The sequence below is a fragment of the Boleophthalmus pectinirostris genome, unplaced genomic scaffold, assembly GCF_026225935.1.
Source record: "Boleophthalmus pectinirostris isolate CB_2022bp ecotype Guang Dong unplaced genomic scaffold, ASM2622593v1 HiC_scaffold_14, whole genome shotgun sequence".
Taxonomy (NCBI): domain Eukaryota; kingdom Metazoa; phylum Chordata; class Actinopteri; order Gobiiformes; family Gobiidae; genus Boleophthalmus; species Boleophthalmus pectinirostris.
The window spans coordinates 17967684-17994390 of record NW_026571047.1 but is presented as its reverse complement, the minus strand read 5'-3'; the positions used below and the strand labels follow the sequence as shown (position 1 = coordinate 17994390).

The window sequence follows — 26707 nt, the reverse complement described above, 5'->3', positions numbered from 1 at the left end:
GACCTTTAAAGTTTTTTTATTGTTCATGCTGATGTTGAATGTATTAAGAACAACAACATCACAGCTGCTAACAGATGTTTTGGAGATGAATAATATAATATCCAGATGTGTTTTCTGTGTCCTAAGGAGGGTTAGTGAATAGATTTCATCATAGTGAGTTAGCAAATAGATTGGAATTCTGTTTTGAAGAGATTTTATAATTGAAGATGACAATCAGATGACCACCTAAATGTTTTGGGAAAAAGAAAGAACTAAATCCAGTTGATAATATAATATTGTTAATTATTATTGAGTATTTTCATTCCTGGACAAGTAAAAAATTTACTTACAAAGATGCCATATACTGTCTCTGCTCTGGTCAACTATTTTTAGCAATACACAGATGACTTTTTTCATGTACCCTGTCTATATATGTTTGTATATATATGTATATTCAAATACTATATCAGTGAGCCGCTCAGTAAACAGTCTATTTGCCTAACCAGCCTTGATAAATCGCCACATGCAAATATTGATAAGATCTTGGCCGTAGCATCATACAAAGGGTCACTGGGCCTGGTGTTGTGAAAATCCCTCGTAAATTCTGCAGGACTCAAGGCTCTATAATACTTTTTTTTTTTAATATAATGTTTGTGTGTGTTTCTGCCTCTGAGTACATATGGGTGGGGTCTAAAGCTGGTACATGTTATGAGCTGAGAGACGGAGTTCCCCTTGGCTGCCATTATCCAGATGTACAAGGACAAAACATATTTTAGCCACATGTCTTCACTTTCCAATGGGAGAGCCAGGTGTTTTAGCAGCAAAGTCACCTCATAATCTGCAAACAGGAAGTGTCTTTACACCTACTTTGGCAGTTTTATGTCGAAGAAGAAAAGGGTATTGTTAATTAACTAGATGACATGCATGTTTTGCTATCACATGATGTTGCTCCTTAGATCTCAGTGTCCTACTGGAATGTGTGGACTTCTACCCCCAGCTGCCTTCCTTTTTGTTGACAATGCATGATAAATAAATATAAACTTTACTTCATTTATAACATCAACAACATGAAAAATGCAGTGGCCCTATTTCACAATTGTTGGATCATATGAAAGGCAAATAGTTTGTCAATTTATGCTAAATAAATACCTTTATATCTAATATGAGAATATAATTGTTAAAGCTTTAGTATTTTTTCTTGTTTCTTAAGCAGTAAGAATGCAGATCATTGATCAACTCATTGGTCCTTTCTTGCAATGTTAAAAAAGATTTATATTGTAACTTTACTGACTCCTTGTGACTGTGTGTATTTGGCCCTGTCTAGTGAATAGTTTAAAAATATAGGCTTAGAAGATTGCCTTATTAACAATTAACATTATATAAATTATTGTCAGATTCAATTAACATAATTTAGCAATACAAATATTTACTTTGTTTTAATTTATGACCCAGTAAATATCTTCACATCTGGTTTGTTCAAACATCGTCAGTATTTCAGCTCCGATAGTCTGAGGCATTGTGTGAAACAGCTGTAGTGATTAATTGGACTTGACAGTGAATGTAACGTGAGTGTGCTGGTAATGGCTGGGCGCTCGCCTGCTGTCTGCTCCCTGTTGAGCTCCCTCACATGAGCTACTCACACACTTAACAGCATTTATGCTTGAACATTTCCACAGCCCCAGCAACACTACAGATTTATGACCTGCACTTTCAAATGTTAATAAATTGTATTCACGTAGAAGTAGTCAAAGTCAAGTGGATTTGTTTATGGCATGGGTTAGGTAGCTGCACCTGGTTGTGTCTATGGAGATGTTAATACTTTGCCTGTAATGTTCCACAGTGTGCCGTTAACTGGAATTGTCTTCTTGGAGACAAGCTGGTAGAGACGTTTCAGGTCAGATCTGTGGAGAGGCAACTCTGCTCACAGTTAGAATCCATGTTTATCAAGGTATTTTTGTTTACAGTAAAAACACCTGTTGTTGAAAAAAATGCAACACAGACAGTTTAAACATGGGTGCACTATTGACTCTGACTCTAATTCACTTTTTACTGAAAAAAACATCACCCCTCTCTCCCCGTTTTGGTCTTAAAATATGCCTATTCACCCACTCTACTTGATCCTGGTGTTTTTATTTCACTATTTTATCTGTAAATCAGTTCCCGCTCATAATATGGAAATGACTCCAAATTCTCCTCATAACTTCTTTGAACACTATGGGTGATGTCACACTTGCTTATTTCACTTCATTATAATCTATGATGGAAGGTAGACCCGCAACCAGAAAAGTTACATAGAGATACTGAGACTGAGCAATTCATATAGAGACATTAATCAATAATTTTTAATCTATTTCTGTTTTACTATACTTCCTCACAGACCATTAACCTTGCAGTGTAGAGTAAAAATTGTACTGTAAATAGGAAAGACAGTCTGACAGTGCTAAACCAGAATGCTATGCCTCCTCCGCTTGTCACCTGCTGGAGTTATCTCTGATTATTTGCCAACACAAAATAAAAGCTTTTTGCAGTTTACTTTTCAAACTTTAATCCAACTTTCTGGGTGTCATGTCTATCCCTCCTCTTCTCTGTTAGTCATTCATTGTAATTGTTAAGGAGGATGAGAACTTGGCAGGATATTCGGCCCCCATCCCAGTACTTCTAGTTTCCAATTTACATTTTTTCTGCCAGATCTCTGAGTGTTTCCCTGTTATAAGTGACGAAAGCGGTTATGAAGGAGGCTGTGAAAAGCATCAATATAATAGGATGAGTAGATGCAATGAATGAAGTCTGAGTTTGCCAAATATGCAGGACCAAGGCTTAGCTCATCCTTGGCTTGAGTCCAAGTTGTGTTGTTGGGAGATTTGGATGATGCAGATGGGTGGGGAGGGGTGGTGGTGGTCCTGGCCGAGGTACAAAAATACAGCAAGTCTGGGTCTAGATCAAGTGCAGCCATTTTAGCAGATGTTCACCACAACACCTGCAGGGATGTTCAAGTAATCTGTCATTTAGTGTACTGGCTCAGAGGGGTTTACTGTACATATAATCAAGACCATACCTACATTTCATTCTGTCCATATGTTGAATTGACTTGATTTGACTTTTTGACACTATGGGAGTTGTAATACTTGCTACTGATTTCAATACCACAGTAAAGATAAAAAATGTTTCTTTTATTTACAGTATTTTACAGTATATTCCACTTAATTAGAGCAATTTATTTGATGTTACCATGTGGCATTTATATTTTTTTGTGTCAGTAGTACCAGCTCAAATCTCTATTTCAATGTTTCACACTTTCAGTATCTATTAGTATCTGATAAGGATGTAACAATAACCGAAAAGTCGTCAAAAGTCTTACAATAATATCGTGGGCTGTCACAAAATATCGAATTACAAGTTCCTTTGCTTAAATGCATGGTTTTACAGTAGCAGCGCCTTATAAACATGGGGAACTACATATCCCATGATTCATTTCAGCACAGACAACATGAAGAGATATGTTTTTTACTTGAATTCTTGAGATTATGATGGAAATAATTCACACTAAAATCTTGTCAAGGTATTTTGAAAGCAGAAACGTATCCTATCTTACAATTATATTCGTCTCCTCAAAATATTTCAGTAAGTATCATACTGTGCGATGCATATTGTGATAATATCGTATCATGAGATTTGGACATTGTTACATCCCTAGTATGTTTCACAAAAAAAAAGAAAAAAAAACAAAACAGAATATACTAGTGCAAATAAATGCATTCATATAGACTAAATATCTTTGTATGTTTGTATCTTTAAACTTTTTTCTAAATGTGAACAGGGGTGTAGTGGGCGTGGTACACAGGGGTACACCGTTCACCCACTTCTCACTACATGAGATATAAAAAAATAACAAATATAACATAGCTACAACTTAAATGTCAAATCGGAGCTATTGGCAATGGTGAAAACAATCTGCATAGGCTCATGATATCTCCAGTACTGTCCTAAAGTGACCTGAGACATGAGGGGACCAGGACTGAATCAGGACTAAACCATGTCTAAACCAGAACTAAACCACGTCTGAGTGTCGGGATGAGTCTGGAGGTGCGCCAGCGTAGACCGTCAGGTGACCGCAGGTGAAAGGACCGGCGCAGAGCTCCCCGCCTCACAGAGCTAAGCGCAGCCAGATCGCGCTTTGCGGACACCCTGCTCCGAGGGCTTGGGGTTCTCTCTCTGAGTGTCAAGTCCTAGATTAGTCCTGGTTTAGTCCTGATTTAGACCTGGTGTAGTCCTGGTATAGACATGGGTTAGACCTGGTTTAGTCCTGGTTCAGTCCTGGTTCAATCTTGGTTCAGTCCTGGTGCAGTCCTGGTTTAGTCCTGGTTTAATCCTCCTGGTTCAGTCAGGATTCACGTACGCCCACTTAAAAAATCCCCACTACACCACTGAATGTGAAGAAATGTGATCCAATTCATAATTAGCTTGGTGCAGTCATCAAAATGCAGTCACCAGGCCAACGCTGTAGTTACTCCAAATGGAAAACATTGGAAGAAGGTTGCCATTTTTCTTGTCTGCCCCAGCTGTGTAAAGACATGTAAATAATACTGTGAGGTCAGAGGTCATTCTGGTTTGGGCTACTGTTATCAATTGTGCAAAAATTTGTTAAACTCAAGTCAGATATTGCTCTTTTGTGCTACAGTTTCAATAATTAGTTTTCATTTTAGTGCACTTGCCTCTCTTCATCACAAAACTGGAGTTGTCGAATTTTTTAGGGGCACTGAATTATTTATTGAACCATTTTACTTTCTCTCAAGGTCACTCCTGCCTACTTTGCATCTCTGAAACTTTTACATCAAATTGAATGCAAATATGTTGACATCCTTTCCCCTTTATATTTTCAACTATTTACTGCCCATAACTTTTGCTTGAGCTCCTTCCACCCTGCATCCAATTGTCCCTGAGTGAAGAGTGGATCTTTATTGGTGCAATGTTATTCTCCGTGTTTTGTTGCCTTGTCAATCGCGAGGGCCAACCGGGCTGCCGAGGTACAGCCAGTGAATGTGGAATGAGTCAACCCTTTTTCATTGTGCTTGTATGAGAAGAGCAGAGGGGATTTAGAGCCTCCTTGAGAGAAGCAGCCAGGTCCCCGGAGAGCTGGGCCAGGACTGGACAATTCCAACAGTGGGATGTGAGCTGCATTCTGATTGGACCGTCTTTTGGAAGAGGACTTGTTCAGTGTTTTGTGTCTTGTTTTGTTGTAGGTGGAGCGGAGAGATCCTGTTAACAAGTGTCGCTAAAAACAGTTATTGGATAGGAAAGTCTGTAATGGTGAAAGGAGCTTTAAATTAGTACTAAAGTAATTGTGTTTCTAAAGGAAATGTTGTATTTTTACTACTACTGTTACTACTACTACTACTACAATGCTGCTACTGCTGGTATTACTACTACTGCTGCTACTGCTACTGCTGCTTCTACTACTACTACTGCTACTACTAATAATAATGATTTATGAAAATGAGGAATGTGAAGATGTTTCAGAATTAATTGATACCAATATTTACCCACAAATGTATCTTATATTGAAGTAATGATCAAAAATTAACATTTCTCATGAAAAATAAAATGTATTTTACTGGGATATGAAATAATGTGTTACATATTTCAGTAAACATACAGCCATATATATACATTTTAACACATTAGTCTATTCAAAAGGGGCACACAGAGAATGGGGCAATGCAAAAAATGTCAGTATTGAATATCTTTATCGAGTATTGCCCGATACCAACACTGGAATAATTATATATCACCCCTAGTACTTTAACTATTACAACAGTTACTATTACTACAAAGCTACTGCTACAAATACTAGTACTATTATTACTACTTCTTCCTTAGTGTTAGTGAAGGTGTTTCAAAATTAACTGCCTACTTAGTCCTTAATTTAATGTTGCACTCTGAGAGAGAAACAACTGTCTGGGTTAAACTTCATGTAATACACAGTATTTAATGCATAGAACAGAGTTATAGAATCTCATTCGTTGGATATTTTCTCCACTATGTCATAAATGGTCTAGTTTAGTATATCTACTAATACAGATTTATGCATTGGGACAGTTTACACGATCAGTTTGGTGCTTTCAGGATTTACTATGACTGAACCAGAGCTTTATGGTGATAATAAAGACGTAATTGCTCAGAGACATTTGTGACGGAGTTGTGCGTTGCAATAAAGTATTACAATTACAGTCTAATTGCTGACGGAGAAGATTACACTGTTGTGGGAATCTGTGAGCTCAGGATTGGGTTGGATGTTTTGAAAGGAACCAAATCAGTCTAATACTTAATTTTAGATAGTAAACAATTCAGTCATGATATAGTTTTTCAATTTAATTTTAAGTCTCTAAATAAGGTTAGACAACAACAACTCCTACACATTTTAGAAGATCAAATGTTTTTTATTATATTTCATCAGATAGGCAGAACATATCTGTCAATGTTGATTAGGTCGTTCAGTCTTTCTGTGTAATTATCAGTGGTCTACCTCTCATCCATATCTAAATGAATGTGTGTAGAGCTCATCTCTGATTGTGCTTGTGAAGGTGCTTAGCATTGTTTGGCATAATACATTGATCATTTGTAAGTCTGTCCCTCCCATCTTATATTCCTTGTCCTATAGGTTGGCATTTTGTTTGGCATGCTGCCTATTTCCTGAGTTGCTTCCTGTTGTGTAACTTCGTAAAAAAATATTTGTTGTCTTTTCATATCCTTTGCTATAATAGTTTTCTTGACAAAAGCTAGTCCTCCAGTTTATACAGTCCCTGACAAAAGTCTTGTCGCTTATCCATTTTGTAGAAACAAAATCTTATAACCTGACTTTAAATTAATCGATTGGTTTTAGAAATGTCTCATATGAAAGCTAAAACCCTCCCAAATTATGCTCAATATACTAAAATAAATTTGCTTCACTGAAGAAAGATTGATCATTTAATGAACACAGAAAGGTCAGATTTTGGCAAGACAAAAGTCTTGTCGCCTTGTCATATGATGCACCCAATCCTAGATTACAGCCTCACCTGTGATCAGTTACTGATCAATCAATTAGTGAGTGTGTATAAAAAGAACCCCAGCACACCAGACCTTCACATCAACTGTAACTTGACCTCTGACAACATGCCTAATATGCACCCTGAGACCAAAGCATTAATTATCAAGAGGCTGAAGACCAGATCCACTGCTGAGGTGGCTGACACCTTCAATGTGTCTCAGCGTCAAGTACAAAGAATAAGAAAAAGATCTGAAATGACTGGAGATGTTTTTGACAAGCCCAGGTCCGGCAGACCCCGCAAGACAACTGCTCGGGAGGACCGTTTGTTGATTCAAAAATCCAAGGCCAGCCCCTTTTCCACTGCAGCAGAGCTCCACCAGGCCCGGTCACCTCAAGTCCCTGTGTCAACCAGACAGTTTGTAGAATTCTGTCTCGAAATGACCTCCATGGTCGAATCAGTGCACAGAAACCAGCACTAAACAAAAGGCAATTAAAAAACCGTGTGGCATTTGCCAAGGCCCACAGCCTGCTAAAAGGATGGACACTGGAAAAGTGGCAGAAGGTGGATTTCTCAGATGAATCCTCAGTTGAATTACATCACAGCCGCTGCAAATATTGCAGGAGACCTACTGGAGCCCGCATGGATCCAAGATTCACCCAGAAAACAGTTAAGTTTGGTGGCAAAAAAATCATGGTCTGGGGTTCCATCCAGTATGGGGGTGTGCGAGACATTTGCAGGGTGGAAGGCAATATCAATAGACTAAAATATCAAGAAGTATTAGCTACCTCTTACATTCCCAACCATAAAAGGGGTCAAATTTTGCAGCAGGATGGTGCTCCATCGCATACTTCTATCTCTACATCAAAGTTTCTCAAGGCGAAGAAGATCAAGGTGCTCCAGGACTGGCCAGCCCAGTCACCAGACATGAACATCATTGAGCATGTCTGGGGTAGAATGAAAGAGGAAACATGGAAGGCAAAACCAAAGAATCTTGATGAACTCTGGGAGGCATGTAAGACTGCTTTCTTTGCTATTCCTGATGACTTCATCAACAAATTGTATGAATCATTGTCGAACCGCATGGATGCAGTCCTTCAAGCTCATGGAAGTCATACAAGATATTAAATATGGATCTCACAGCACCACTACTCAATTCACTGACGTTATGCAACATATTTTTGTATTTGAAGTAAATTATTTGTTCAATTTTCTGTAGGCGATAAAACTTTTGTCTTGCCAAAATCTGACCTTTCTGTGTTCATTAAATGATCAATCTTTCTTCAGTGAAGCAAATTTATTTTAGTATATTGAGCATAATTTGGGAGGGTTTTAGCTTTCATATGAGACATTTCTAAAACCAATCGATTAATTTAAAGTCAGGTTATAAGCTTTTGTTTCAAAAAAATGGATAAGTGACAAGACTTTTGTCAGGTACTGTAACTATGTAAGATTGGTAACTGGCATCTGAAGCTATTTGGTAATATAGTGAGGTAAAGAACACATATGATCCATTTTTATTTGTTTGCTGAAATATATATATTTGCAGCTAAAATGGATAAAGTCAAAATGCATCTCTGAACAAATTATTACACTGAGTCTTTTGCTTAACTCAGTAATTTAATATTAGTTGTTTACAAATTTGAGCTGAAACCTGAGATTTACAGTCTATTCACTATTGAGAAACAGTTCTTTGGCTGAGCTGCAGTATTTACTTTATCAAAACATCAGCCCTATGTACTGCTGTTCCTGTGCTGTCTTTTTTACATACAAAACCATAGCTCTACATCTGAAAAAATAGTAGTTTTTACATTACTGTTTGAAACCTGTAATTAAATAAATATGTTATCAATATAGCAAGATAAAGAACAACAATGATCTCTTTTTATTTGCCTGCAAAAAAATAAAAATAAAGTTAAAAAAAATGATCACTAGACAAATAGTTTTTACATTGTAACTTTTATTTTACTCTATAATTTCCTATTTTGAGTTCAAATTTAGGATTTACAGTCTATTCTCTCCATTGGGAGACAATTCTACTTCAGCTGAGCTCCATATTCCAAATTGTGATTCCCATTTTCTAAATTAAAACATCACCCCTGTGTACTCCTATTCCTGAGCTGTCATTTTTACACACGATAAGTAAAATAAAATAAAATCACCAGGCAAATAATTTGTACCTTGTTTCTTTTTGTTTAACTCTATAATTTTCTATTTTGAGTTCAAACCTGGGATTTACAGTCTATTAACCATTGGGAGACAGTTCTGTGATTCCCATTTACTTTATCAAAACATCACCTCTGTGTACTGCTCTTCCTGTGCTGTCATTTTTACACACAAAACCATAACTCTTTGAGCAATCATCTCACTGGTCTCTGTCCTGCCTCCTGCTTTCACCCATGCAGCGAGACTATAGTGATTCTGATGACCTTGAAATGCAGCTCTGGTTTGTATTTAGGTGAAAGACTCATAGATAGAGATCGTAGACTGTGCTTGGTGGTCCTGTAGTGACAAATGATCGGCCCGTACCACCAGCAGTGCTCCAATCTCCTCCCATTAAAACAATGAGTGCACTTTCTCTCCTCATTCATCTTCACATGCCCGCCTCACTTCAGGGTTTGATCCATCCCACTGCTTTGTCACCCGCTGCCATGGCAACACCCGCCTCCCCCCTAGTTTTGGCGAAGAAAGGCATGCTGGGTAATCTGGCTTCACCTGGACTGTGTGGTTTTTTTCAATGCCCTTGAATCATCTTTCTTCACATGAGGTGGAAGTAACCAATTAGAAAGAGTGATAGTAGATAGCAGATTATTTTCCATAATATTGTGAGTACATTTTTTGGGCTGTAGTGCTTTATAAACTACATGGGGTTTATTATGTTATTGACTGTATACCATATACTGTGATTTTTTTTTTTATAATTTGCTAACAAACTTCAGCCACCAAAAATAACTTATTTGACTGGAGACATCATTAAAATAATTTGGCATGACATCAAAATGTTCATTCAGAAAAAAAGGTGGTGATGTAAAATACTTTAAGGTCCCACGTTGTGCAAAACTGACTCTTGTGAACTTTAATCTATGTTAGAACGTTCTTACTTCATCCAAAGCATGCCTGGAGTTAAGGCTTTGCAATTAAGTGAATTCTGATCGCAATTTCCATTTGTGTGTCAAACAATCTCCAAACTCATATAATTGAGTTGAAACTATTAAGGACAGGACTATTAAAGCTTAACAAAGATTATTTTGGGATATTTCTTATAGAAATAAGTATATTTATTTTATTTTTTAAATATAGAGATTGTAGAACACAAATACATTAATGTGTTTCTATGCCTTATTTCATATTCAAAGTATATTTTATTCATTTTATGTTTTATACATCATAAAACTGACATAAAAGGTACGTTTATTATGTTAAGGTATGTTTATTTTCAGTTTGAAAGTTTTGTGTACGTTAATAATAACAAAGTGAGTTTTGTTTTGTTTTTTGAGAGAGAGAGAAATGGTAAATAAATGCATCGTGTAACTAAAAAATAATCGTGAATAATTGTGATTTCAGTATTGACCAAAATAATCGTGATAATGATTTTTTCCATAATTAAGCAGCCCTACTCAGAGTTGTGTTTTGTTTCATTTACACATGTTTGAGTAACCTTTTTTTTTTTTTTTCTGTCTACAAAGCTCAAAAAGCTCTGTTTCACCTTGTAATGTCTTGAAACAATAGTTTTTTTCAACTTAATAGTGAATTTAAGAATTACTTTTTGATGGGTATTTCCAGGGATGAAATTATCCAAATTATTCTAGTGAATGGTGTATGGTGTATGGAGTTTAAAAACACAGTGGAGCTCTTCCTGGATTACCACATGACATCACAAGGTGGAATAAAGTGTCTTCTGTACGTATGTATAAATATGCAGGGTTTGTGTGTTAAACATGTGTGAATGAAACAAAATAAAACTCGTTATGTTTACGATGAGGAAACAACATTATAACATAGATGAGAAAATAGTGAATTATGGACGCTTAAAATAAAAGAGAAATGTGTAGTATAGATTTATTAAAAAAATGTTTCCAAACCCTACTAAAAAGTAATGTATTCGCTTGTTTTTTTTAAGTACCTTTGATGGGATTTAATTTTCCAGTTTCCATTTTTATATCTCCATCATGCACATTGAGACTGCGCTGTATCCTGCAGGCTTATAGAATATTACATGACATATCTTTTCATTGTTTTCCCGCTGCTCGCTCCAATAAAGTGCCCGGTCTGCCAACATTTAATGAATATATTAGAGCAGACAAAAGGGGGGTCTTTCTCTTCTCCTGCCGACTGTAGACACAGAGTGAGGCCAGGTTGATTGGAGCTCCTGTAGTGAGAGATGCCCAGGTTCAGAGAAGTCAGAAAAACAAGAATAATAAGAAAGAAAGAGAAGAAATTTTTACCAGTTTATGAATGCTGGCTTGTCATATTGTGTTGCTTTTACTAAAATATGACTCAAGGGTTCATTCACATCTGTAGGAATTGTGAATAAAATAACAGTAGCATCTCTTAAGGCATGCAAGAGAGGGTGGTACTATTGTATTTATTTCAAATGATGTAAGATTCACAAATTCCCATAAATATTGATTCACGTACGATCTACGCAGTAATTCTTATTTCTTTGTATTGTCAAACAGCCACAGATATACTTCATGAGTGGCAACTGACCACTTTAACAGATTGCATGTATTCCTTATAGCTTCTTAAAGGTGCACTGTGTAATATTTCTAATGGAGGGTCTGCCACCTGCTTGTCTCCATGGAAATGTTATTGCTTTGTCTAGAATGTTCCACAGTACAGATTAAACCTATTTATCACAAGGAACACAAGCAGGTTATAGCACTACGCTACATTAAAATTCAGATCTGTGGAGAGCCAAAGATGTTCATTTTGTCTTCTTATGTACTTTACCTTTTAAAGGTTCTTTTTAAAGACAATACAGTATGGTATATTAACCTTGTTGACATGTTTTGGCTGCTGCTGCAAGCCATCTTCAGAACCTACAGAACCCGTGTTGGTGGTGATGTGTCATATATCAGCTGTTGCTACTTGCTTTAGGTGTCGTCAGCCTGATGGACCTGGCAGGTCGCTCACACTGACCACACCTCCCGTCGCCCGGTGCTCTCTGGAGGACAGTGTCCCACGTCTGAAAAGATAAAAGGATTACCAAAAGGAATGCGAAAAGGAAACATCAGGGAGACTCACCAGAACACAAAAAGACAAAGCCAAACAGGAAAACCTAGAATCCGCCATATCACCATACAACTGTAAAAGAAATAACTACATTACAGATTGGGAAGGGGCTCGGGTCACTGGATCAGAAAACAACAAGTTCAAACACTGAATGAGGGAGGCCATTGAAATCAGGAAACGAGGCATGGACAGCATTAACTGTGATGACTGAGCGTTCCTCTTTTCACACACCTGGGACACCCTCCTCCAGAGAACACCGGGCGACGGGAGGCGTGGTCAGTCTGAGCAACCTGCCAGGTCCATCAGGCTGACCACGCCTACAGAAAGTAACAACAGCTGATATACGACACGTCACCCCCAACACAGATGACAGTTCTGAAGATGCAGCAGCAGCATCCGAAACATGTCAACAAGGTAAATACAATTTACTGTATTGTCTTTAAAAAGAACCCAAGAAGTTAAAGATCTGTGGAGAGTCGCCCCTATTCACAGAAAGAATTATGGTATTTTTGAGCAATAGAAACACCCACAATGAATAAATGCAAGATGAAAATGTTTAAAGTCATACTAATGAATATTTCAGGCAAAGCAATAATCTCCATGGAGAAGTAAGTACCATTGACCATCAAGTTATGCAGTGCAACTTTGAAGACATAATAGTTACATAATTAGTTGCCTACATATAGAAAGTGAGATTAATGCCCACGTTACTTCATCAATCAGAGATCAGTTTAATACTTAGATTTATAAAGCTTTTCTTTTTTCTGTACTGGTGACTCTGAGATGGTACTGTGCCTGTATGGAAGGATATCTCTTTTTTAGCTTTACAATGTACGACTATCACATGTATAAGCTTTAACTGTATGCCTTATGCTTTACCATTTTCAAAATATGCTAACTGCAAATGGTTCTGTAATGTCTGTTTGTCTGTAATGTCTGTAATGTGTGAACCTTACAGCTGGCTTTACTGGTCTATAGTTTTTGCTTGCCTCATTACTTGCTATACTTGTAAAAATCTGGAGGATATTATCTTGGATGTCATAACCAGAACTTTTGAAGCTCTTTAAAATGTGTAATAATGTTGACTGTATTGTTAAAAAGAGTCTAGATACATAATATCTTATATAAATTTGAAAATTGGATGGTTCTTCCATTCACTAAAAGGTCACAATGCACCAAGACTCCTCTGCCATTTAAAGTGTGCTTGGCCTTTTAAAATATATGAAACTAACCAGGGAGAAAACTGTGAATTAAGCCATTATACACCCACTGTCTAACACTGCTAATAGTGCTGTCTTCTTTTTGGAAATGTCTCACAAAGATTAATCAACTGACTCCAGGCTCAGCGCCATCTTTTCTTCTATTGTCAGCTCTCCCACTCCTGTTACTCACTGGCCCCACCCACTTCCTGTTCTCCGGTGGGAATCCCGGGTGACGACAGGAGCTGATGCTGCAGTGAAACAGAGGAGCTGTGATTTTAGAGACTCTGACGTGGTCCGTGTTTGGAGAAGGCTCTGACGCATGTTCAGTCTCACTCAAGAATAAGACTAATTTGGAAAGCCTGTTTTTCTTTGAAATAGTAGGCGATATCTTTAAATCTTGCATTTTGATAAGTTATACAGATGGAAAGGTAGTGCAGTAAAGAAAAATCATCGTTAATGCTCCACCATGTAACTTTTCAGCCATAAAAATAGACAGAAAGGTGCACAGCGCAACATCTGCGGTAGTGGGTCCACGACCTGCTTGTCTCCATGGAGATGTGTATAACTTTGCTTGGAATGTTCCATGATATGACTTTAAACATTTCCATCTAGTGTTTATTATGGGTGTTTCTAATGCTCAGAAATATAATAATTCCTTCTCTTTGAATAGGATAGACACTTCACAGGTCTGAATGTTAATGTGGTTTAGTAACCTGCTTGTCTCCCTTGCGATTGATAATTTCATCTATACTGTGGAAGATTCTAGACAAAGCAACATTTGCATTAGGTGGCTGACCCTCCACTAGAAATGTTACGCAGTGTGCACCTTTAAATAGAAACATGTTTGCATGTTTATCATTTTGGATGTTTTTATAGCACAGAGAAAAGCATGTGTTCTTACTGTAAGTGGGCTTGCATCTCCACAGACCTGACCTGTCAAAATAGTTTTTTGAATAATCCTGATTAAAGGTCACAATATAATCATAAAAACTAATAAAGAATAATCTGGGATTTCAGTTTAATCTATAGTCCACAAAAAACTGAAAGTATAACGCTTTTTATTTGGCTGTTTGTTACTTTAACTTTATCGTTCAGATTTTTTTTCATTAAAGGTGCATTTTGTAACCTTTCTGGTGGTCTGTCAAATGCTCTTCTCCATGGAGATGTCATTGCTTTGTTTTTCACAGTAAGTCTTTTCATCATCATAGAGACCAAACCAGACCAAGTTACAGGTCAGATCGGTGATTAGGCAACTCTGTCAGTCAGAATACCAGTTTTTGTAGATATTTTTAAGCTAAATAAAAACACCTGTAATTTAACGCACGTAAGGTATAGCTCTCTAATGTCATACTATGAAATATTCCTGGCAGAGTGATGGCATTTCCCTAGAAACAAGAAGGTGATGGACCCTCAACCAAAAAATTACATAATGCACCTGTGGTCATAAATAAGAGGAATGGCAATCTAATATTAGATAGTATAAATAAAGGTTTCCACTATTGTGTAGTCATTTTGTGAAATATTGTTGTTTCTTTTTGGTATGGTAACATAGGTATTTTTCTCTCTTTAGCTGCACTGCTGTACTGCTCTACTGTTTCTGTATATCAAAACATTGTAGTTTACAGTATAGAAAACTCATATCCCTGCCTATTGGACAACATAATCCATTGCTGCAGGTACAGTATGTCAAATCAAATTCCCATCTAATGCCCATGAATAATGTAACAGCACTATTTTGCCTCCTGCTGGCAACTCTGCATATCACAACCTCTGTGTATTTGAATATTATGCAGATGTTACAGCAATGTCTACAGGTAACTCAAGGTAATGTCAGTATTAGGTGGAAGATTATCTGTGTTTGTTTAGCATTGTTTGTTTGTTCATGGAGAGAGCACAAACATGTGTAGAGGAGGAGGGAGGGGGCTGCTGTCTGTTGGAGTGATGTTGTTGACTAAAGGGGACCTGCTCATTAAAGACTTTCCCTTCACAAATACAGTCAGTGAGCCGTGAAATCTGGGCTCATGTTGAAGTCATTGGGAACAAATGCATTGGAAGAGCATTATGCAGACGTGTGTTTTGAGTCTCTTATTATTAAAAGCAAGATTTGGATTCTGTTGTTCTGGTTCTGTCTGAATAACTGAGGCTCAAATCACATTAAAAGTCCTATGTTATGCATGTGAGCTTTGAGCCATGTCATATTGTTTGTTTGAGCCTTTATTTTGGTCCGTCTACATCTCCAAGCTTGTGAGGTCAGGTAGTGGTAGTTTTCAAGAGTTTTCAACAGCTATATTTACCTTTAGTTCAGTAAAACATAGATCAGAAGATTGTGTAATTTGGGTCCTTTTAATATAACGTTTTATTAAGGAAAATGTGCGGGTTAGTTAAAAGTTAATACAGTCAAGAACATACCACATACCACTTACTACAGTAGTAGTAGTCTATTCTCTAGTTGTTTTTCATTTGCGTTGCATTCACAGGTTGACGGTTGAATTCTTGGCTGTGGTGAGAGTTGGTGGGTGATGAGTGAAAAGACCAGATAGTCAAGTCTCATACCAGCCCCTCCCCTCTTCCCCCTCTCCCTCTCCCTCTCTCTCTTTCCCTCTTTCTCTCTCTCTCCCCTCATGTGTTCCTGTCTTGGCTCTTTACTGTACGGGAGCCCTCATGAGAACAGGTGGCTTCCTTTCTTTTCCTGGTGGGATGTGGAAGAGAAAACTCACCATCAGCAGGACTAGAGCCTTGCGTAGGAACAGCCTGGCTCCGTAAGTCCACTTTGTTAGACCAATACTGGACTGTACAGCTTTAGTTCTTTACTGTAGCTATAGCGTCTTGTGTAAACACTAGGCTATGAGTGCTTATAGCTTTTTAAACATACCTGATTATTTACTGCTGATTTGGGGTTATCGGCATAGTTAAAAGTCTGTAACTGTATGGCATTATGACATTACTTCAGCTGTCCTATTGAGCAATGTTTGACAGGAAAGTTAAGATTTTGTTTTGCAGTTTCACCTTGATTGATTGATTGAAACCTGTTCCTACTCAGCAGTTTTATCAGTTGGATCAAAGTTGTGTTCTTTTAAAATATGCACATGTAAAGTAGTATAAACTTGTCTCAAAGCAATGTCATAGATTTTGGGGTGATAATATTGTTAAGTTGATGTATGGTGTTTTTAGGGCATTTGTCATGTTAACACTGGCTCGTACTTCATTTGCATACAGAACTGATTGTGGGAAATTTGTGTACTGTGAGTCTATGCCACAGACGTTTGTGGTTGGCAAAAATGCTGACTGTGTGTTTTTGACCTGTTAATTTAAATATTGAATGGGGTTTATATAACAAAAGAATTTGTTTATTTTTAATGCAAGAGTGCAAGTTCTTGCAAAGCAGGATTAAGCAATTTACAATTTCTTAAATTAGAGCATAAGATAAGAATGAGAATGTAAAGAGCTCCCCTTGTTAGAAAGACCAGCCCTAGTATCTTCTTACAAACTATGTATACTATTGTATTTTGTGGTTTAGTGAGGTGTTCTAATTCTAGCCATGTCACCTAATTTACATTACATACAAGTTGGATTATTATTGTTTAGTTACGTGTATGTCCTATAGTCAGACACACATATATAAGTCCAGGATAGGTTGTAAACCCAGTGTATGCAAACAAAGCATCTACTTCCTCTTTACATTGTGGCTTATCACCTGGCTAAGAGGTTTACCTGAAGATTACCCTGGAGTCTTAAGGAGCTGCATTTCATTCATTCATGTCACTGAGATACTGAGAGTAAGACTGTAGCAGGTTCAGGCTGTAAACTTTGTAAAATCTGTGGTATGTGAAGAGCGCAGGGGTGGAAGTGTCACTTTAGTTTGTTTAGGTTCAAAGTATTGTCACATATGACGATTGTTTTGAAGCTCATATACTTTAACAGCTTGCCATAAAACAGCTCTGTGTAATTGTAACTTTCATCTGTTTTTCCAATAATCCTTTATATACCCTTATAAACAGGCCAGTTGTAATATCCACATTGATTTTTTAGTCTTTTCGATCTCTGTTGCTCAAGGCATCAGTGTCCTTTTACATTGCATTTACAGCCTTTTCAGTAGATCCCAGCCTGGAGGTCTAGCAGTGAGTCAGTCAATATAATATGTTTTATGTAACAAAGCATGGCCTGCAGTGAATAAACTCCTGGACAATGGAGAAGATCTGGAGGCAATTAAAATACCATAATCTGTCCTGTGTTGTGTAATGGCATTTACAGTTTAACTCGCATGATAAGTAGCATTTGGTATATAATAGAAAAAAAGAAAACACAGATTTTTGTCGCACAATAATCACTATATTACCTTCAATAAAGCATGAAGAAATATTAAATTCATACTGAACAATTATATGTATTAATTGTTTATTAAGAGTGATTCATTATGAATGAAAGGCTTGTTATAAATATGTGATATTAACGCTGATTAAGGTGTAACGCTGATAAAGAATAACCCTTATTTTAATTTCATTCAGTTGGTTCATGCATCTTGCTTCTAATAATGGCATGTGATGACATATGCTAGTCACTGGCAGTCAAAACATGTTGTATGAGTGCACTAACCACTGTACAATTGTACATCCCTTTAAATCCATGTTTCAAATTCTCAGAAAACCTGAAACTTGTTTTACAATTTTACTGTAATAGTAAAAGAAAGGTAATCACGTGACAGGTTGTTCCTATTCCCATTCCCCGAGCCACGTGTTGTTTAGAAGAAGTTATGTCCTCAATTGACTGTGGAATTTTTTTCTGTGTTTTCCAGGGCAGAAAAAACAGAAGTACTGAGTGAAGATCTACTACAGGTAAGATCATAAGGAATTAATGTGACTTGTATTTCTCATGTAAAATGTCCCATTATGTGGCCATTGCTCACATCCATATTTATGTCCAATATAATAATCTGGGTTGCAGTGCTTTAAATTAGTTCCCAGATACACAGTGTATTAATAAAACTAATGTACACTTCTGAAAACAAGTGTCGGTATGGCTTAAGTAATCTAAAATAGAGTAAAATAGATCATTACAGTTACACAAAAATGTAATATTTCGGCAAGCCAGTTAAGAAATTTAAATATTGGTTAGAAAGAAAAATCTTGTAAGTACAGCAGTTGCAGAGGGTGTCATGTAGTTTTGTTCCCAGTAGCCCACAGCTGTTAAGTTTTTATCTGCTCGACTGTTTCTCCCCCGTGGCTTCATTGCCTGTGTTAGCCTGTTCTCAGTTCATTTGCAAATATGACATAATCCACACCTAAGAAATCACAGGTACTTTGATAGTAGTTGCTTTTAAATTTAGGAATACCACATAAAGAGGAATGGAGCAATTCTTATATTGGTTTATTTAATTTGAATTAGAGAAGCCAATAACACTGAACATGATAAATTATTCTGGCAGGAACATTATCCCACTTATCCAACCACAGAGCAAAATATGCACAACGATTTCCTCATTTTCAGTTTAAAGGTGCACTATGTAGCTTTCCTGGAGTGTCCACCACCTACTTGTCTCCATGAATATGTTATTGTTTTGCCTAACATATTCATTTCACTTACCTATCTGCTTGGTGACAAGGTGAAGCCAACAAGCCAAATTATGGGTCAGACTTTTTCAGAAGCGACCCCACTTAGAAATTAGATGTTTTTCAATGTATTTTTGGTATAGCAAAAAAAAAAAAAAAAATGTAACTGAATTAATGCAGGATATAATACATTTAATGCCATACTTTTAAACATTTCAGGCAAAGTAATAACATAGCCAATAACACCAGAAAAGTAACATAGTGCATCTTTAACATAAATAAAGCTGTCCTAACCTTATCCTGTAATCCACTGTAGTATAATGTATTGTAATGTGTATTGAGAGTGGTGTTTATTGCCCCCTGTGGCTCAGGTGGAGAAGCGTCTGGAGCTGGTGAAGCAGGTCTCCCACAGCACTCACAAGAAGCTGACGGCGTGTCTGCAGGGACAGCAGGGCGTGGATGTGGAGAAGAAGTCTGTCAGATCTCCATCGGTGAGGAGCAAAGCAGGGACAATGGGATTACGCATGACAATAGATAAGACATAAGAACGATAAGAGGAGTTTAGTGTCTCACTTAGGGCGCATTCACACATAAACCACATTAAAATTATTATTATTTTCAAGTTATAGAATTTTATTATGTTCTGTATGCATCTCTATTAGCAGAACGTTCAGCGGTTACCATGAGTGACACAATGTACACACAGCCGAAAATGAAAACTCAAGAAAAAATACAAAATGGATTTAAACAACACATTTTCACAAGTGTTCATGGTAGGGATGTAACAATAACCAAAACAATAACCAAAATATTGTGATCGTAAAACTCTCACACTAATATCGTGGACTGTCACAATGTGTCGAATTACAAGTTCCTTTGCTTAAATGCATTGTTTTATAGTAGCAATAGCTTATGAACATCGGAAATTACATACATACCTTTCCGCACAGACAACATGAAGAGATATGTTTTTTACTTGAATTCTTGGGATTGTGATGGAAATAATTCATACTAAAACCTTGTCAAGGTATTTTAAATGCAAAAAACTGTCCCATCTACAATTATATTAGTCTCTTCAAAATATCACAATGAATATCGTACTGTGAGCTGTATATTGTGATAATATCGTAACGTGAGATTTGGATATTGTTACATCCCTAGTTCATGGTCCTATTTAGGTGTTTGATTTTCAACAAAAACTGTTGGCTAGCTTTTTGTGACAGTAATTTTATGTTAGAGAGACTTGTTTAAGCCCACAAATCATTTCACATGTTGTAGTCCCAACCAAGTCAGTTCTTTCTGATCAGACTGCTAAAAAGCAAAGCTCAGTTTAAAGTCTAATTTGTGTAACACAGCTTTTAACAGAGTAGTGCTTTCAGTTAGCATCACACCCCAGGGTTTGTCAATGACATCTGCTGCAAAGCATCATTCAAATTCTTTGAGATAATCAATGTGTTTTGGAAGAAATGTGTAAACAGAAAATCCACAATCCTGAATCCGGCACTTTCAGCTGCTGCTTTGAGACTCAGTATTGAAAAAGGAACACGTTTTTATGCGTTAAAGAACATGATTTCAAACCGTTAATTAATTGGAAAACTGGTTTGGGAGCAACAAATAATATTAATGAATCATATTTTACTATTATGCACTGAATTGAGAGTAACAATGATTGTGTTTACATCCACACAAAAATCTTATCATTATCTGATTTCTGGAGTAATCCGAGTATTGAAATGTGAACAAAAATGTGAACAGAACTTTTGGTTTTGACTGGGAAGATTATGCAAAAAAGGACGAACAGATGTGGCAAAGACAATAATGAAAGAGAAAATGTTAAAAGATTGAAAGAGTCATTTTAAAAGTCATTGTACTTTGTCTTCCAAATACAATGAAGACAAATTACAATTAATGTTGTTACTTCCTCAAAAAACAAACCTAGATTGTGTTTTGTTTCATTCACATATGTTTGAGTAATCCTTTATTATTAGTTTCTCTACATCTCCAAAGCTCAAAATGCTCTGTTTCACCTTGTGATGTCATGAAGCAGTAGTTAAGTTAAGTTAACAACTACCTTTTACCTTTAGTTCAATAGAGATGGGAAATTCCGGGGCTGAAATGATCCAAATTGTTCTAGTCAAGGTGTTTAAAAACACAGTGGAGCATTTCCTGTATTACCACATGACATCACAAGGTGGAACAGAGTGTTTTCTGTTTGGGAGAAGGACTCAGCCTAAATATGCAGGGATTGTGTGTTAAACTTAAATGAAACAAACACAACTGATGAGGAAACAATATTATAGTATAACATAGATCAGAAAATAGCATAATATTTTTGATTGTCAGATTTCTTTAGATCTGTCTCACTATTCTAATTATTCAGATTTGACCTGTCCATATAAATGTAACTGTTGTCATGTATTTATCTCCTCAGAAAAAGCTCCCCCTGACTACGCTAGCACAATGTATGGTGGAGGGGTCTGCTGTGCTGGGGGACGACTCGCTCCTGGGGTGAGTGCGTTCAAACATAAACACTGAAGTTTTTCATATAAATAATCACTGATGAGTCCCAAAGTGTGGCTCTGTTTTTCCTGAAAAGCTCTGACACGGAAGGGAATGTTATTGTCAAGCGTTACCCGGGCAACCATTCACCCGTGTCTCATACTGTATCTGTGCTGCTGGACATACTGTACCATGTGTTCATTATGGATATTGATTGTTTTGTAATTGTAGGAACAAAAAGTGGAACAAAAGTGTATTTTTTGTAACTGAATTGCAACATTTAAAGGTCCTATATTACTCTATTACCATGTTAGAATGCTGTTACCTTCTCATAAACACGTCCAGAGTTGTGTTTTGTTTCAGTCACACATGTTTGAGTAATTAATCTGTCTACCTCCCCAAACCTCAAAATGCTCTCTTCCACCATATGATGTCATAACGTGGTAGTTTTGAAGTTAACAGCTACTTTTTACTTTTTGTTTAGTAGAGATTGGAAATTCCAGGGCCAAATAATACTAGTGAAGGTGTGTGGAGTTTAAAAACACAGTGGAGCACATGACATCACAAAGTGGAACAGAAGAACTCAGCTTAAATGTGCAGAATTTGTGTGTTAAACATGTGTAATTGAAACAAACCATAACTCAAGGCATGTTTTTGATGAGGAAATAACATTATAACATGGATCATAAAATAGCCTAATACAGGCCTTTTAATTGAAATATTATGAACACTACAGTCCCAGTTGAAAACATAATGAAGTTATGGTTTGATGTTGTTGTTTTTCTTGCTGGAAGTGAGCCAACAGAGTGACTATTTAGTATTTACTGAGGAAAAACACTAATAAAATACGATACTACGATTTACGATACTAAAATTCAAAACACTATTTTGATACTAAGGAGAAGACTCTCATTCCGATACTACGATGATACTAAAAACACTCTTTATCAAGACAACAGAATGTTATTTCAGCATTAAATCATGATACTTTCTTTTTTATTATAATGGACCTGTATAATCTTGCCATTTTGTATTGCCTTGTATCTTGCCATCTGTGTAATTCCTCAGTCATCCAGGTAGGTTCCACAGTGGTCCATGGGTGTATACTAGTCTGTGTGCTCTTATACTTGTTCTGATACAGCTCAAGATCATTTTAAAGTTAGTCAGGAAAGGTTAATTCCTGTCCTGTGAATGTGTTGTTTTTTTTGGTATACTCAAATGAACATCTAGTTTTGATATTAGTTTTAATAAAATGCTCTATAAGCCAGTCCTTTGTCTTATATTGGTGTGATTTTGGTTCCAGACAAAGCTTCCTGCATCAGTTTCTAATATTTCTCCACCAAATGAGCAATGTCTGGATTATTCTTATTTATAGAGCAAAAACTACTATTCACCCAATCCTGGTTTATGGAGTTAGTTCACCCTAGATTTAGTTAAAGCCTTGTTTACTGTAATCTCTATTTCCGGTATAATACGTAGTTCTGTACAGTTTTTAATCCTAAATGTTGTGTGTTTGTAGGAAGATGTTAAAACTCTGTGGAGACACGCAGGACAAACTGGCCCAGGAGCTCATCACGTTCGAACTCACCATCGAGAGAGACGTCATCGAGCCGCTCTACGACCTGGCAGAGGTGATGAGCAGATAGTATTGTTGCAATAGCATTTAACAATCCAAACCCAAATATTCTATCAATCCGGTGGTCGAAAGTCCACAAAATGTTGCCTATAACCACTAAGCTAAAACCCATGTATAAGTACAATAAGCCAGTGGATTTTGCTCCCATTGACAGCAAAGCAGTGTTTCTCTATTTGTACAAATCTATAAATGATTTGTCTCCTTGGGGTACTCATTTTTTAGACATATCTTATCCATGGTGTGGTCTCATTTTAGACCATATTTTGCTCAAATTTAAAGGTGCACTGCGCAACCTACAGTATTTGTCTCTATGGAGATGTTATTGCTTTGCTTGGAATGTTTCGTGATATGACATTAAACATATACATCTAGCATTTATTCATTATGGGTGTAATGAGTAATAATTCCTGTGGTGAACTCTCGATTCTCCAGAGATCTGAATTGTAGCATAATGCTGTGACCTGCTTGTCTCCCTTGTGACAGATAGGTTTAATCTATACCAGCGGTGTAGTGGGCGTGGTATGTGGGGAGACGCCGTCCACCCACTTCTCCCGACGTGAGATATAAAAAAAACAACAAATGTAATAAAATAGCATACAACTTAAATGTCAAACTGGAGCTACTGGCAATGGTGAAAATAACCTGCATAGGCTTACGATATCTCCAGTGCTGTCCTATAGTGACCTGTGACATGAGGGGACCAGGACTGAACCGTTACTAAACCAGAACTAAAACTGGACTAAACTGGGACTAAACCAGGTCTAAACCAGAACTAAACCAAAACTGAACTAGGATTGAGTGTTGGGACAGGCCCAGAGGTGCGCCTGTGTCGGGTGGCCACCGGAGAAAGGACCGGCCCAGACCTCCGCGCCCCATGGGGTTAAGCACAACCGTTGCCCAATCGCACTTTGCGGATACTCTGCTCCGTGGGTTCAGGATTCTCTCTCTCACTCTCAAGTCCAAGATTAGTCCTGGTTTAGGCCTGGTCCAGTTCTGGTTTAGCCCTGATTTAGACCTGGTTTAGTCCTGGTTTAGTCCTGTTTTAGTCCTGTTTCAGTCTTGGGCACATGTAGTGTAGCCTATGATTTATGTTCTGTAGGTGATTATGAATAGAATTAATGTTAATAACATGATTCCGCATCATTTTGAGTAAAAAAAACAAATAGTAGTGATTTTTACAGGGCTGGCAGGATTCATCACATCAATGACGTCACGAATTGCGTACCCCCACTTAAAAAATACCCACTATACCACTGATCTATATTGTGGAACATTTTAGACAAAGCAATAACATTTCCACGGAAACAAGCAGGTTGCAGACCCTCCACTAGAAATGTTACGCAGTGCACCTTTCAGGCAAGTTCTGATCTGGTGGTACAGAGAGAACAAAATTTTATCTCAGGTGCTACTTGATGTGCTACTAATGTGCTCATATTTTGTCTAAATATGTGACAGTAACAGTTTCTAGTTGTTTCTCACCTCTTACTCTATTGAGGGCCAGGAAAAGGTCTTCAGTCTATTTTTCAAAACTGTAATTTTGTTATTCGATCTTTATGAGAAAAATCCATCAGCCTGAGAGCCCTGTTTGTGTGCTCTGTCTCACACTGGTCGTTCTGCTCCGTCCTCTCAGGTGGAAATCCCAAATATCCAGAAACAAAGGAAACATTTAGCGAAGCTGGTCCTCGACATGGACTCTGCACGGACGCGGTGAGTGTGGGACTGTGTGTGTGCGTGTGTGTGTGCGTGTGAGAGAGAGATGACGAAAGAGACGGAGAGAGAGAAAGAGGAAGAGAAAGAGAAGAAGAGAAAGAAAGAGAGATATGGGGGAAGAAAGAGAGGGGGAAGAGGGAGAAAGAAAGAAAGAGTAGCTGGTGAAAGAGAGAGGGAGAGAGAGAAAGAGGGTAAGAGAGAGAGTGGGGAGAGGGAGTGAGAGAAAGAGGGAGGTAGATATTGAAAGAGAGGGGCAAGAGAGAGTAAGGGAGAGAGAAAGAGACAGGAGCGAACAAAAGAGAGCGGAGAGAGGGAGAGAAAGAGAGAATCAAAGAGAGGGGAGAGAGTAAGGGACTAAAAAAAAGAGAGGAAGAGAAAGAACGAAGGAGAGAATGAAAAAGAGAGAGGGAGAGAGAGCAGGTGCTGAAGACTGAGAAACTCCATCCCCTGTGAATTGACTTGGTTCAGAGCTTCCCACTGAATGTCACCAGGATTTGATTGCACTCAGAAAGGTTGTGTCTGTACTAACTTCTCACTCTAGTCCACACACAAATCATTATTGGGTTAAAAGTTTTCTTCTACTGCAAATTCCATCACGTTGTCATTGTATACACTGAGCTTTTATTGTAAATCCATAATTAGCAGCTGTTGCCTGTGAATTTAGTGTGAGGTCAAAAAATGTCATAAAGGTCATTTTAAGGATACAAGTCCCCAGGGGCAACAGATAATCTGGTTTAGCACATGCAGGATTAACCTTTAGGGACATATGCTAATACACTTTTACATTATAATATGAGTATAAGGTAATTGAATCTGACAGATAAATTTGAGCATATCAAAGATTTTCCTAATGCTCGTTTTATTAGATTTTTATATATAAATATCAATCTTTCTGCTGAGTATCTTTATTGTTATCTTGATTTTATTTACAGACACATATTTGTTTGCAACTGCAGTTTATTTGTGTTTTCAGAGTTACCTTGATAGGTTAATTTATCTATTGTTAGATCAGTTACATTATTTTACATACATACAAACAATAAAGGACCCATATTAGGCTATTTTTGTGATCTATGTTGTCATGTCCTATCCTCATCAAAAACATACCTGGTTCCTGGAGTTTGTTTCATTCACACATGTTTAACACACAACCCTGCACATTTAGGCTGAGTTCTTCTCTCAAACTGAAAATACTCAGTTCCACTTTGTGATGTCATGTGGTAATACAGGAAGTGTCCCACTGTGTTTTTAAACTACATACACATTCAGTAGAATCATTTGGATGATTTCAGACTTGAAATTGCCAATTTCTACTGAAGTCAAGGTAAACTGTCACTGTTAACTTCTGCTTCATGACATCACAAGGTGGAACAGAGCATTTTGAGCTTTGGAGATGTAGATAGACAATAAAATGTTACACAACTCCAGATATGTTTTAAGGAGGTAACAAAATTCTAACATGACTTAAAGCTCTTAAGAGTCAAATAGCATAATATGGATCCTTTAATATTTAAGTGCTCATTTTAAACAAGCCTCTCTTTTTGTTGTATTTCTTTCTGATGGATCTCGTCCCATTTTGCCATCTGCCATGCAAGGTTATTCAAAATCATTCATCCCCAAATATGCACAAATCTGACTGAAAAAGCACTGTATCTCCCCATTTTATAAAGTTGTCTGACTAAACACTCGCATTTTTGCTGGCAAAGTCATACTTAATCACAGCAACATTAAAACTCACAATTTTCAGCTAAAAACATGTTCCGCATTTTGGTGCATAAAGCAGCGCTTCACACGCTATTAAAATGTGAGAGCGCAATGGTGGAGATTGGTCCTAAAATAAAACGGACTTTCTAGTTTTATTGAGCAGTTCCAAGC

The 26707-nt window shown here is 37.2% G+C and overlaps 1 protein-coding gene across 1 annotated transcript in view; it reads left to right on the top strand.

Moving 5' to 3' along the window:
• Positions 1-26707, top strand: part of LOC110154283 (rho GTPase-activating protein 44-like) — a 77372-nt gene that overhangs the window by 25974 nt on the left and 24691 nt on the right. The window contains 5 exon segments of the mRNA XM_055149976.1: positions 18234-18273; positions 19359-19478; positions 21419-21495; positions 23006-23117; positions 24753-24829. Coding sequence (XP_055005951.1) covers positions 18234-18273; positions 19359-19478; positions 21419-21495; positions 23006-23117; positions 24753-24829 — 426 coding nt within the window.